The sequence below is a fragment of the Diospyros lotus genome, chromosome 3 (genome assembly GCF_014633365.1).
Source record: "Diospyros lotus cultivar Yz01 chromosome 3, ASM1463336v1, whole genome shotgun sequence".
Taxonomy (NCBI): Eukaryota; Viridiplantae; Streptophyta; class Magnoliopsida; order Ericales; family Ebenaceae; genus Diospyros; species Diospyros lotus.
The window spans coordinates 34,474,409-34,489,680 of NC_068340.1; the positions used below are offsets into that span (position 1 = coordinate 34,474,409).

General features: G+C 36.8%; 1 protein-coding gene across 2 annotated transcripts in view; it reads right to left on the bottom strand.

The window, feature by feature from the left end:
- LOC127797137 (UDP-glycosyltransferase 76B1-like) overlaps positions 1-8,831 on the bottom strand; it is a 32,097-nt gene extending 23,266 nt beyond the window's left edge. The window contains exons 1-2 of one of the 2 annotated variants that reach the window (XM_052329724.1): positions 8,257-8,823; positions 6,294-7,188 (exon numbers count right to left, since the gene is read on the bottom strand). In XM_052329724.1, coding sequence (XP_052185684.1) covers positions 6,308-7,188; positions 8,257-8,749 — 1,374 coding nt within the window. In that variant the 5' untranslated portion in view covers positions 8,750-8,823 and the 3' untranslated portion in view covers positions 6,294-6,307. Of the gene's footprint in view, positions 1-6,293; positions 7,189-8,256 lie in introns of those variants that run through there. The other variant, XM_052329719.1, reaches the window with a different exon arrangement.
- Between the last annotated feature and the right edge of the window lie 6,441 nt (positions 8,832-15,272).

The window sequence follows — 15,272 nt, forward strand, 5'->3', positions numbered from 1 at the left end:
GTAAGCATTTCTTGATTTGATCAATCTTCCTTTCATCTAGGGGTGTCAAAAAATATCCGAAAATCGGTGAACCAGACCAAATCGGACTGAATCGTGCCTTTTGGATTGGTTCTATGGTTCAACGGTTAGGTTCTGGCTGCATAAATAGTATCACTTCTTAGGAAACTAGCGAGATTCATGAACTCTTTTATTTATAGGCTTTTATGCGCTATTGCTATACTAAATGACCGATGTAATCTCATTTGATGAGATAGTCTATGAATTATTTTGTTCTACTTTTACTTCAAGACTTGAAGCATTAATGAAGTTATGGATTTATTTTAATTAACAAATTTGTTTGTAATTTCATATTTTGCGAAAATATTTAGAAGTTAAATGTTAATTGGATAGAACTGAAATTGAATCGAAACCAGTTTGGTGTGACGGATTGGTCATGGTTTGGTTTATATATGTAATGGTTCGGTTACGATTCTTATTTTTTTAGAACTGTTAAAAATGGTTCGATTACTAGATTCTTATAGAACCGAACTGGACCAATCCGAACTGTTGACACCCTTACTTTCATGCTCCATAATTAATCAAAACAAAAATAATCATCACATGTACCTATAAAATAAAAATAGCAATGAAATCTTCTTTTGATAAGATACAAGCGGCAACTTCTTTTGTTATTTTTTTTAATTTTTATACACATGTATAAATAAGCTTAAAAAAAAATTTGGGCCCCCCTCAGTTGTGGGCCCTAGGCTGTAGCCCTAGTGGCCCTGGCCCAGGGCCGGCTCTGTTGATGGCTGCGACTGATATGTATTGTTTGATATTTAATTTTTAATTTAATTTGTTCAGATTGTAGAGTACTTATTGATGTAATTTATTATATAGATTTAGTAATTTTTTTATTATTATAAAACGTTAACAAGTATACAATAAGTTTTATTTTTATTTTTTATTCAGTATTTACAATTTTTGTTTATTTGCTCTTATATTTTAATTTGCAATATATTGGTGAACATTATAAATCTTATATGTTTGTTTACTATTTGAGTTTTGTAGAGCGTTTAATACAACCAAAATTGTTATAAATTCTTTATAAATTTTAACATAATATGTATAAATTATAATTATATTTTAATCTTAATATTATTTACACCGTGCCTTTAAGCACAGGTATATGCTAGTATATATATATACTACATACATACATATAGTTTGATTTTCATTTTATAACTTAAAAATAAAATAAAATTACAAAATATTTTTTAAAAAATAACAAGCCAAACTATGCTCTTGAAACTATCACCATGTTAAAAGTCAAAATTTTTAAAAGTTACAAACTAGGTTTAATTTGATTTAGATAATTTTATATAATATATATTTAATTTTTAGTTATATTTAGAAAATATATTTATGTATGTTTATATATATGAATTTTTTATGTAATATATATACTTAATTTGTGTATATTTATATTTAGATAAAATATGTTTAATTTATATTTTTATTTAGAAAATACGATCAAACAAGTTCAACAACATTAAACAACAAATTTGTATCCACACTCCATGAATCTTGAATTTATAATTGTTACAATAAATAATATTGGCATATTGCCTAAGCCGGAATAACCAAATCCATCAATAAATTGAGTGACTAAGAGAGGAAGAAGAGTTTGATAATGTAATCAATGGCCATATACGTACCCAGAAAACTAAGATGACTCCCATAAGAAATCAATATGAATATATTTTTAACTTTGATAAAGATTTTGAATTCAATTTATAATAAACTCATCATTAAAAAAAACAAGGATTCAAAGGAACCCATCCATCATCATTAACAGCAACAGCAGCACTGGAGAAACAATCCAAATCAACCCATTGAAGAACAACCCAAAGAGAATCGGGTCGAGTAGGTGAGAAAGGAAAAGAGTGAGAGACAAAGAGTAAACGAAGGGTGGGTGGAGGAAACGGCAGGGGAGGAGACGTCGGCAACAACAAAAGGGTAGGAGACACCAGCAATAGCAAAGGAGGGTGACACTAAACACCCCTGGTCTAGATTTGTCGTTCTTCGTGCGTTTGCTACGTTAACAACGATGCCAATCTTTGAGAGGGAAAGAGATAGAGGAGGGGAAAGTCGTCCTGCATACGTCGATAGCGAGCCAATCTCCGAGAGAGAGTGAGGGTGGGAGAAAGAGAAAGAGACGATTTTAACATGTATTCAAAATTTTGGAATTGAATTTATCACGATATATCGATGTCAAAATATTGCGATAAATTTGATTGTCACCAAAATTATCACGATAAGATTGTCCGTCTAGTATTACCCAAACAAAAAAAAAAGTTAACGATTGAATAGAATAGAGTAGAATTATCAGAAGAACATAATACAATAACTGTGAAAAAGAAGTCATACATACTGCCTCAATTTATTAATATATTAAGGTAGTATTTCTTAATTAAGATATGTGAGCTAAAAGAAAGTGAGATATGAAAATTATTTTAAATAAAAATATATTTTATTATATTTATTAAATTTATCTGACAATTCTTGAAAAATAAATCACGTGACTTCTTATATGAAATTATCCAGATAAATTTATTGCTCACTTCCCTTCAGATAAATTTATCATATAAATTAAATATAAAAAATGACCTATATGCCCCCCAATGCATTCTAAAAAATTTAACAAACAGTCTAATAAATATTTTTGAATGCTTTCATGTTACAGGTATTTTCTATACCACTTTTTATGAGCTGGAAACAATCCAATTGATTGGCTCAATCTCTCCAATACTTAGTAAAACCTGGGTTGAAGAATGTCGTGGCAAGGTCGCAGGTCACCTCAACTGGGTTAGATCGCGAGAAGTTTTAAGTTGCAAGGCACGCCGCCCGGCCACTCGGCTCGCGTCATGAAGAGATGGTGAATTTATAGGAAAAGGTTAGCGAAAAAGTCAATTTTCCTAATCTATGGCAAACCAGATCCCTGATAATGCGGAATTCGTTCTAGATTTTGTGGAATTGACAAAGAAATATTATCTTCATGATATTATTCTTTCATTTTGGATTCTATTCAAATTGTAAACACTTACACTATAAATAGAGGTCGAAAACTATTGTATATGGATGAACAATAATATACTGTTACTTTGTCAGAATAATTAGAGAACAGTCAAGGATTATGCATCATTTTGGTCGAATCATTTAAAACTTTATTGCATGCAACTTGTTATTTGTTCTATTTATTTATTCTCTTTACATTTGTGTTTATTCTCTTAGTGCAGGCTAACGAACTACGGGCGACCAATTTCGAACGTCGACATTTCTATTCTTATATTGACCATTCAAAATATCTTGGTTTGGTAAATATTTTAATCTTATCTTATTTGTTTTAGCAAATACTACCTAAATGTATGTAAAAGAGATAAAAAGGAAATATAATAGTATCATACAAAAAAGAAAACCAAAGAAAGTCCCCTCTCCCCATGGAGGGTGGATAGGGAAGACGTGAAAAATGAGAACAGAAGGAACATTGCCATGGAAACAACAGCAAAAGAAAGAAAGGGAAAGAATGGAAGGAACTCCTCAAACTGTCATAGCCGGGTTATTAATTTATAACCATTTAAAGCATCATTCTCTTCACGGTTCCAGCAATGCCTCGCTCGCATTGTGGTGGGCTGCACCTGACAGTGATATCCGTGGTGTTGACGAGCTGCCGGCACTCTTCCATTCCATGAGCCTGATAATTAATATGAGTTTAAATAGATAATCTCTAAGATAGTGTTTATTAAGTAAGATATAGATTGAAAAAATTAGAATATAAAAGGTATATTGAAAAAAAAAGTATTATTTTTTTATTATATTTGTTAAATTTATTTAAAAAAAAAATATTTTACTTCTAATCTTGAATTTTCTAGATAAATTTATCTTTTCTACCTAAATTTATTATAAATGCATGACCATAACTTTCCACTTCGTTAATACATAGTGATAGGATTTATCTAGATAACAATACTAATTTTGATAGAAAAAGATAACAATACTAATTTTGATAGAAAAAATGTAGGTATATTCGGTGTATGAGTGGATTTATTAGATTTTTTTAATAGTATTATGATAAATAATTTTTATTTTTTATCATAATTTTTTTAATTTATATTTATAATTAATCTTATTGCGAATGAAATTGTTAACGTTCAGAATTAGCTGACCGTGATTCTTAGGTCTACAATGAGGAAATAAACCCAAATACAAGGAGGAGCAACGAAATAGAACATATGCAAGAGGTTTTTATGTGATTCGGTCAGAACAATGCCTACTCCAAGACTGTCTTCTGGTTATTTCTGTAGAGTAACAGTAAGTTATTCTTGTCGTCTCATTTACAATAGTGTTTTTGACCCTTATTTATAGTGAATGGTGTTTACAATTGCATAAAATATAAAAGTGTAAAGATGACGTCATGGGGATAAAATATCCTTATCAATTCCATAAAATCGGGAGTGGACTCCATATTGTCAAGGATGTGATTTGTCTCACATAAAGTAAGTGGGTCCATGTCTCCGATTATTCGACAACAATGTCGTTATTCGAGCTGAAATGTTAGGCCGACGAGTTGGAAGACTTATTTGAAGCCCGTTGGAAGCATTGTTGGGAGCTCATTTGAGGAATCGCCGGCATTGTTGGAAGCTCGGTAGGGGGCATCGCTAAAAGCTCGCTAGAAACATTGCTGAGAACTAGTTTGGTTCCGCGATCTGAGTTTGGGTTTCAGCTATGTATGAGCTTGCTCTAACGAGTTTGACTTGGACCTACTGAACTTTAGGCGATTAGGGCTGTCTGCTGAATTGAGTCTAGCTCACAAGGAATAGTTTAGGAAATACCCATAATACGGATCAATTAAAAGCTTTCAATTTTTAGTGAAGACAAATTATTATAAATTTTATAAAAATATATAAGTAAATTAATTTAAATGAACACATATGTATTGAAAAGAAAATAAATTTTAGGGAAATCCATTATCCCTTACACTGTTATGTGCGTACTACATAGGACACAAATTTGAGTGATTGGTCTCCACTTCTTATCAAAACATGCTCTCTCCCCCCCCCCCCCCCTTGTAATTCATGCCAAAAGTCATAAAAAAATTTGATATTTTTTCTAATATGATCACTAAATTTTAATTATTTATAAAATAATCAAAAAAATTTAAAATATTTTATAACGTGATCACATTTGAGATTTTCGACATGCCCTCACCGAAGTTGTCGTTTCAATGACGTGATCTTGACATTTTAGAACTAAGTCAATCAAATAAATGCTTAAATTAAATAGATTAAAAAATTAAAATTATTGAATCATTTATGTTATCCGACACTAACGTAATTTAACCAATAATAGACTTAAAATCCTTCTCTAATTAAAATCCTTATTTTTGGCCCCCCAAATTAAATCACGTCAGACCTCACTCTTATAAAATAAATATTATTAAAAAAGACATAATATATATATAAATTCTGTTATGATTAAAAAATAAATAAATTATTAATTATGGTTATAATTATAACTATTCAAGTAACTTTAATTTTAATTGAATAAATTAGAATTAATAATTTATAATAATATTTTAAAATATAAAATTATATATATACATGCATGCATGCATGTGGGGTGGGGGGGAGTCGGGCAAGATACAAAATGCCTGACGCGAGTAGAAGATCAAGACTGTCCAAAGTAAATTGATGCGTTACTGCGGGAGTCTGATTTGGGGAGTCCTCTTTTTTAACTCCAGAACTAAACTTCTCAGAGTAGTCTCCAAAAGATCTATTTTGTCAAAAAAAAAAAAAAAAAAAACTCTCTCAGGTCCTTTTTGGGCTTTTGTACAGTTTACTGGGCCTTAATTTTGAAGGGCCATTTGGTACTTGACGCCAATGATAAAAGGAAAAATAGTACAATGAAAAAAATATTAAAGATTTTTCTATTGTAGAGCAGACAACTAGAAAGATAAAATGTATTTTGTTTTTCTTTTTGTTGAAATCAGATCCTCACAAGGACCAATACAGCGAGATTTCTTTTAAGCTACAGAACAAGACCCATACAAAGGCTGGAAAACAACAAAAACCAAATAGAACTAGCTAAAACATGGGCCCAACCAAACAAAAACCAAAGGCCCATCAAAAGAGGCCCAAAAACAAGCAGACAAAAGAAACCATAGCAAACAGAGAACAACCGCCGCCTCAATCCCGCCGATCGATCACCTCATGCATCACCACCATCCTGTCCCCTCATGCTTTGTTGACGAAATATTGTTTTTTTTTAGTTAGAATGATAAAATGTAAGTCACCAGGCTCTCCAAGCTATGGTGTGAAGACCCACCTTGGCTTAGGGAAAGCTCTACCTTCTCCTTAAGCCACAGAGCCCTTTCTCTCATGTCCTCCCCTTCCTTCTCCGCCATGAGTCTTCTGATCGTCTTCTCCACCTCTCCTCTCTTCATCTCATCAAGTTCAACCACCAACCCAATTCTCCACACGTCTTTCACGTATCTCGCATTCCCGATCTGGTCCCCGAAGAAAGGGGAACACATCATTGGAACTCCTTCGCAGATGCTCTCCATTGTAGAGTTCCATCCACTGTGAGTCCAGAACCCTCCTATGGCTCCATGGCCCAACAGTTCCTGCTGCGGCGCCCACTTCATCACGTGTCCTCTTCCCCGAGTCCTCTCCATGAATCCGCTAGGCAACGGCCCCGGCCATTCCCAGCCGCCGACCAGTCCCGGCCGGACCACCCACAAGAAGGGCTGCGCGCTGCTCTCCAGCCCCCAAGCCATTTCCAGGAACTGCCCTTCGTCCATTGCTGCGATGCTGCCGAAGCTCACGTAGAGTACAGATTTGGGTGGTTGTGTGTCTAGCCACGAAATGCAGCTTAGATCTTGTGGGAGCAGGCTGCTTGAGGACGCCGGGAAGAACTTGTGGAAGGGGCCGACGGGGAAACTGGGCACCGCAAAGTCTCGGTGGAATTTGGTCATTGAGGCTGGTTCCAGTTCTTCAAAGGAGTTCCATATGATTCCTGAAGAGGTTTTGAATTGCTCGATCATGGCTACAATCAACGGGTATAGACCTTGTGAGTCACGTGGTTTAAATTTTGGAAGGTCCCTGATTTGGAGTAGGGGCAGCTCCGGCACAGCTTCCTCTGGCTGGGACTCTGATCAACAACAATATGAAAATGAATGAGCTAATTAACGAATAAAATAACTCGCTATATGAAATTTTGGATCTTGAGTCGGAATATAAAAATGGGTCCTCGAATCACATTTAAATTATACTTTTTATAATAAAATATAAAAAAAAATAAATATTCATTTAGACACTGAGACAAAATAATGATTTACAAATATTCATAATAAATAAATATTCATTTAGACACAAGAGAGAGAGAGAGTTCATTTTACAAATTTTAGATTGGGGGTGATTTATATAAGAACAAAATATCATTTAGAAATAAGAATAAAATAATTATTTTTTTCTTAATTTTATAGACCCCTTAAATTAACATAATTTATGAAGCTGACATAATGGCCCGTTGTTGGCACCTTGAGGCTGACTCTGGAAGGTCCTTGATTTTTTTATTTTTTTTAAAGTGGAAGGTCCTTGATTTTGAGGCGTGGGGAGAGACGAGCAGGGGAGGGTGTCGTGGGGGTTTGCTGTTGCTGTTGCTGTATGACCATGTTGGGGGTTTAATAATAATATTATGCCAAATTGACTGATTGGATCGATATGTGAACATCCGGGCCACCAAATGCCATCCTTTAAAAAGATGAAGGGAATTTGATCCGAATCAATTGCAGCATGTTGTTAATTTTATTTTATTTTAAGATGCAGTGCGCATTGGTCAATGGTCACAGCTAGCTAGTTTGGACTTTTACCAGTTAGAGCAATACATAATTGAAGTCAAAGTTTGGCAGATTCATAATTCATTTGTTGTGTACCGACAAACGAAGGAAGCTGCACTGATTGAGGCGGCTAAACTAAAAGTCAATAATTAACGGCGGTTTTTACGGGAAGCTGCTACTGCTTCATATGGAACAGACTTTTTAACACTTCATTAAGCAAAAAATCATAGATGAACCAATTTCAGGTTATTATAAATCGACTTCTCTACTTCTCTTTTCTCTCATCCCACGGATCATCTTGAAAATTAAACAGAAAAGCAATCATCTTCTGTTATATATAAGATTAAACTAATTAAATACTTAGGAGGAGAGCAGCAAACCTTGCAAGCGACCATTTTCCTGCAGACGCACCAGGGCAGAAAAGGCAAGTAAGTTTGTGACGCTGCCAGTCCGCAAGACCATCATTGGGAGCCCAAAGCTGTCTGCAACCGACTTCGAGCAGAGCCACCAGGAATCTACTATCAGGCAAGCAAAAGGCTCCTCGGACATTAACAACTCACCCAAGCAATCCCTCAGCCCCGAGGCGCAGTTGTCCAGAAGCATCTTGAGGAGATCGGCGGGAGCTGTTGCGGAAACCTGGCTCTCCGACAGGCCGTCGGCGATGGGGTGGAAGGTGAAGTGGGGGTAGTTGGATTTAAGGGGAGAGTTGAAGCGAGTGTGGATGATGGCGACGGAGAATCCTCTGGAGTGGAGGATTCCGGCGAGCTGGAGCATGGGGTTTAGGTGGCCTTGGAGGGGCAACGGAAACAGTGCTAGTCGCCGACGGCGGGCCGTTCCGTGAATTCGGGTTTCATCATCTCCTTGGTTCTCCATTTGTCTGGTTATATGCTTCTCGCTATCATCATCATCAGAGTTTCTGCATCGGATGCGGCGGATATGTGTGTCCTATTTATAGATATAACCAGGGAAGAAAGCAGTCCATTTAAGAGAAGAAAACAGTACATGGAAGATAGCCTGTTTTAAACTAATTAAGCTTGATGATCGGTCTGCGTCACGTCTGACATAGCTCGATTGGTTAAGTGGCACAACCAGGGTTCTTTATTGTATTCTCATTATAAAAATACAATTTTCTAAGAGAAAGTATCTTGTCAGATCTAGTGACTAATTTAAGCATAGATAGATGAAGCCCTATCTTCTTCCTTTTACAAGTCGAGCTAGCTAGTGCTGGACAAGGTCGGGCTTAGTAACAGTAAGAAACGCCTAGAGGCCTAGCAAAAATAATCAATCATAAAGCATTTCCACTAAATGGATCAAGTCAAAGTGGTGGTGGGCTCCAAAGCCTATAAAAGTTGCGGTCTAAATTTTGCGCATAGAAGTTGAGCTCTCAAAGTCACAGCCCATCGGGTTATGCACGCTGGTCGCCCTGCACAAACACCCTAATAATCCATCAAACCGTATATTATAAAGAATGCCTACGTCAGTAAAAATAAAAAAGGTTAATGCTACATGTACAATGTTTTCATCATTTGATTGAAAATGAAAAATTTTATTTGCAGCCATTATTTTGCTCTCAGGAACCACTTTTTAGTATATTTAAAATAGTTGTCGATGTTTAATTTCAGCCGATTTTGATTCATTTTGAGTCACGGTGAATAAGTCCAAAGTGCTAAAAAAAGAAAACAAGGGCCCTAGATATAAGTCAACACAAGAATTTTTACGTAGTTCGGTCAGAACGATGCCTACTCCACGACCACTCTCTGATTATTCTCTCAAAATGGCGATATCTAATTATTCTCTCTATCTTTTTCATGATATCTCTGACTCCTATTTATACTGAGGAGCCTTTACAATTTAGATAATATATAAAAATATAAAAATTACATAACGGGGGACAAACAGCCCTTATCATCTACACAAAACCGGGAGTGGGTTCCCCATTATGAGGAGCATAGGCAGTTGCAAATAAAGTAAATGGACCCTATCTCTGTCTTCTCGACAATTTTACCACTTATGCAAGCTGGAGGCTTTGGGCCAGCAATCTGGACGATCCAGCGAACTGAAGATTCTATTGGGAGCTCGTTAGTCGATCGTTGAGAGCTCGCTAGGCGACTTTACCGGGAGCTCGCAAGGTGCCTGCTTTACGAGCCTCGAATTTCAGTGGTGTATGGATTTCCTTTGACGAGGTCGCTTGGACTTTCTAGGCTTCAGGTGATTGGCCCGGCCCATAAAGAGTGGTGCAGGAATAGCGTATAACAATAGTATTAAGCAAAAATTTAATTTTACTTTTCATCTTCAATGCTCAACCACTCACATTACGCAATCACCTAACATCGCACTTTCTTCCATCGGTTAAACTTTGTAATTTCTTCTTATCGGCCGTCGCAATTACTTATGTCAAACTCTATAATTTCTTTTCATCGACTGTCGCAATTACTTATTATTTTACACCCGTCATTGAAAAACTATTTTTCCTTAAGATCACTCATTTCTCTTGTTTCACACCCACACTCATTATTACTCAGCTATTTTATCTCAGAATATCAGATGAGAAGAACGTCGGATGCGATGTGAAAACAAAAAACGAATGAAAATGGAGAAATAGAAGAATGCATACACATACATATATATACATACACAATCACACAGACACATATATACACATCTCTGCATACACAGACATATCTATTCATAAATATATATATATATATATACACACACAGTGGGCATGGCGGCCATAGCCGCCCCATTGATGGCCTCCTGAACCCTAAGGTTTGGGGCGCTTTGAAAGTTCCCGAACCCTAGGTTTCGAGGCACATTGAAGGCCCCTCAAACAGCTCTAGGAAATATGTGTTGGCCTGTGTTGTCTTTGTCTCCCTCAATTCTGTGCTTCTTGGATATGGTTGGTGCTTTCTCTATTTCTCTCTCATATAAATATATATATATATATATGTATCATTTTGTTTTTTCTAGATGTATTTTGTCTGATCTAGTTTTCTGGGGAACTTTACATGAAGATATTCATGGGATTGATGAATGTTAAATTGGGGAAATTAAATTCAATGTTTGGTGTAAAACCCATTTGATTGGAAGGCCTAGATGTAAAATGATGGATTATAAGTGTTTTGGGGAAATTTTCACACACGCTATGCCCACTATGTATATGTGTGTGTGTGTGTGTGTGTGTGTGTGTGTGTGTCTAAGCGTGCGTGTATATATATACCTGTCATGCTAAATTCTGCAATTCATTTCTTATTATTTGATGTTCCCCATTACAAAGCTATTTTCTCCTCACCATAGCAGAAATGTCACTCATTCCTATTGTTTCACATCCACCATTACTCAGTTATTTTCTCTTAGCCAATCAAAGTTAGCTATAAATTACTACAATTAAATGTTGACGACGATGTAGGCAGAGTTTGACTAAGAAGATATGTAATATCCCGAAATTTTGGAGACGAAAATAATTATTAAATTTCGGTATTTGATGATTTAAGGTAATCAACTAATAGTAAAAATAGTACTGTTAATAATAGCAAATGTGTAACTTATGTTAACTTAATTTAAGTTAGTGAGTTAATATCTAAATACACATATATATATGTACATATATTCATAATAATAATAAAGGAATAAACCTAATTAATTTAAATTAAATTAAATTAATTAATTTGTGTATTTTTGTGGCTGCGGTGCGCGTGCTTGGTGGCCAAGCGATCTACAGTGGCCATGGCTTCAAACAAAAACAGATGAGAGGGAGAGATCAGTGGACTGAGGGATTGGGAGAGGGAGAAGGCTCGGCTGTGTGAGGGAAGAAGGGAGAGAGAGAGAGAGAGAGAGAGAGAGATATAGAAGGAGAGAGAGACAAGTTGCAGGGCGGCCATGGAAGCTGCCGAGTGAAGCTCGGTCATGGCCGCCGAGCGAAGCGGCAGCAGCAAGGGCCGGGGGCGCGAAGTAGCGACCGGCGGTGGAAGTCCGAGAGGCGGCCGGTTGCAGCGGCAACTGCGACGGCGGCGGCGAGCTCACCAAGCTGGTGCGCGGCGGTGCTGGGTCGGCCGCGAGAAGAATAGGAAGAAGAAGAAGAAAAAAAAAATAAGAAGAAAGGGAGAAGAAGTAGCGCGCAGGGAGTAGTGGGTGCGAGAAGGAGGAGAAGAAAGGAAGAAAAGGAAGGAAAGAAAGAAAAGAAAATAGAGGAAAGAAAATAAAATAAGGAAAAATAAAAGGATTTTGGAATTTTTCGGCATAAGAAGTGATCAGGTACGTGGGTAAAAATCTGTAGAAGCATGATATGTGTAAATTATAAATTTTGCGCGATTAGAATTAATTAATTTAAGTCCCGGTTGTGTTATTTGCTAGGAAATGGTTTAATTTGCATCGGGAGCACAAGAGAGGCTGAAATCAACCATTTTCAGGCAAGCTCCTAACCCTCTCCTCTCGTTATTTATTTCCTGTAAAAGTCTTCGAGGTTTCTTATACTCTAAACCCTCCCTCACCGTGACTCGGTTCTACGCATAGATAATAATAATCCGCGTAGTAACCACTTTATGGCTTTTATTTTATTAATGAGTTTATTGTTAATGGGATAAGCTAAGTAAAGATGTCATGACGTCTTTTATTTCAACTGTCACGGAGCTTCGTATCACTCCGCTTTCCTTGGGAATGATGCCGAACCCGTTGGGATTAGGTTCTTAGAGAAATTGGTTATGGTTAGAATTAGGAGAATGTATTAAAGAGTTTATGATGTATGTTGAGATGGTTTTATGTGAATGAAAAGTATTGAGAATGGTATTACGATGTTATGTGGTTATGTACATGAAGAGTTATGAGTTATGGAGAAATGTTATGTGAAGTTAAGTTGGGAAGATATAAAGTCAATAGTGTCAGTAAGTGTGTCTAAGGGTATGGGTACAAAGTCACTGACTGTTGATCGTGGGTCGTGGCAGTTGATGGCTGGATGTATGGGCGCCAGTCATCGGTTGTTACGATAAGCGCTAGACGGCCAAAAGAGCTGGTACTCCAGATTCCTGCCTTGGTTTGTGCATTTCATTATGTGTGTGCTTCAAGGGGTTGGGTTGCATTCACGTGGGGACATGCTTTGTATGTGATGAAATGTATGAACATTTGCATGACCCAGTTGGTCTAAGAGCTAATTTGGGTATCCTAGGCGAGCATATGCATTTAGAGCATGTCGCATGTGTGTATTCCTATGTGAGGCGTAGCAGGGCCTGATGCTTGGTTTATGGGGGCCTTGTCATCACGTTTATGCTACAAAAGCCATTGCATTTCTTATTTGTTGCACTGCATGGTGAGAATGTGCGATTTTAAATGTTGAGTATGGGTGGTGGATGTGGCCACGGTAAGACCTTGGGTTAAAGTCCCACGGCAGCGTGGTCCACGACATGGTCACGGTAAGACCGGGGGTTAGAGTCCCACGGCGGCGTGGTCCATGGCGACATAAAGACCTTGGGGTGAGACCCAAGGCATCATAAAGACCTTGGGGTGAGACCTAAGGCATCATAAAGACCTTGGGGTGAGACCCACCGCAACAGATTATGATGTGAGCAACAGGAATGGGCAGGTTAAGGACATGGTATGGAGGTAGCTTATAAAAGGCTACCAACAGGTATGTATGCGGGACTCGGGTGCCAATGTGTGACTTATGTGGGCCTCTGGTTCCTTATGTGCAGTTAATTTTATGTTATGCATGTAGAAGTAAGGTACGTATAGCTCATGACATGGAGTGATTGCATTGACATGAATTGCATGGGGTGTTATGGGAAGAGTCATATCCTAAACCCTCAGCCTTCCTTTCTAGAGCTTGTTGAGTCTCGCGACTCATGTTGTTTTACATCATTCCAGGTACGTTCATCGGAATTTGGGTCCAGGCTATCAAGTCATGGTAGCAAGTGCAGAGCTCTCCCAAAACTAGATTCTGGGTGTCATCGTGTCTTAAAAGGTTAATGTTTATGTTTTCAGAGTTTGTCGCATGTCATGTAAGCCCAGGTGGGCCCAAGTGATGAATGGTTTGTAAAGATTATGATGAGATGTTATAATAAAGAAAAATTATGATTTCAAAAAGGGTTATGTGTGTGTTGTAGGTGCATCATTGTTCGATATCATTTTTATAATGACCCTCTCACGGATTCTCTTTGTGCGAGGAGGTTCCGGGAGGCGGGCCGTTACAAGATAACAACTACTCAAAAAAATATCACAAATCATTCGACGGACAAGTAAGTAAACAAATTTTGAGAGTTATAATAATATATGTATCTATGTATATATTAGTGTCTGTTGTAGGAGGTCGAGAAATTGGATTCAAGAAACTTCAGGATTCTCGAACCTTGGGGTTCGGGGAAGTTGGGCTTCCCCGAATCCCAGGATTTGGGGAAATCTATGTTTTCTGAACCCTAAGATTCGGGAAAGTCCTGGAGTTTGGGAAACACCATGTTCCCTGCCAAGTTTACAAATATTTTGCATTTTAATTTGTAAATCATTAGAAAAAAATAAAATATAAAAAAAATTAAAGATGTAAAATCATCAGTATAAAAAATTAAAATATAAAATACAAAAAAATCTTCACTATCAATTTCTTGTATATTAAATAAATTTTATGAAAAAATATGCATTTATTTTTTTTAGAAATTAAATTATATAGCGATCGACTAAGGAGCGATGAAGGTCGGAGCAGGCGAGGGCGAGGGCGAGGACGAGGCCTAAGCCGAGGCAACGAGAGAAGGAGCTAGAAGAATCGCTAGCAAGGACGAGCAGCGACGAATGACCAAGCAAGAAGAAGGCAAGGCGGAAACGATGACCTGCGAAGGTGAGGGCGAAGGCGAGGGAGAAGCGACAATCGGCAAGGGTGAGGGGGGGGTGAGCCGTGGAGGGGTAGAAAAGGCAAGAGAAGCGCAAAGGAAGTTTTTGGAGTACTTATTATATATATATAATTATTTTTATTTTAATTAATCAATTATTAATTATATATAAATATTTTTATTTTAGTTATTGTTAGAATTTAAATTGATTATTTTAAGATAGAATTATGTATTTTGAAATTTAAAATTTTAATTATATTTTGTAATAAGAAAATATTAAAATGATACCCCTATTTATAATAACAAACAGATGTACAATTCAAATGTACCATAATACTGTTTAAGATTATAAATTAATAATTTAGCATCTAAAATAGCAACTCCTTTGAAGATGCTCTTAATTTATAACCATTTAGAGCTCTAATCTCTTCACGGTTCCAGCAATGCTTCCCTCACATTGTGGAGGGCACTGGGCTGCCTTTGACAGTGATATCGGTGGTGTTGACGAGCTGCCGGCACTCTTCCATTCCTTGAGCCTGACAATTAATAAGAGTTTAAATATATAATCTGTTAATTAAGGTATACCA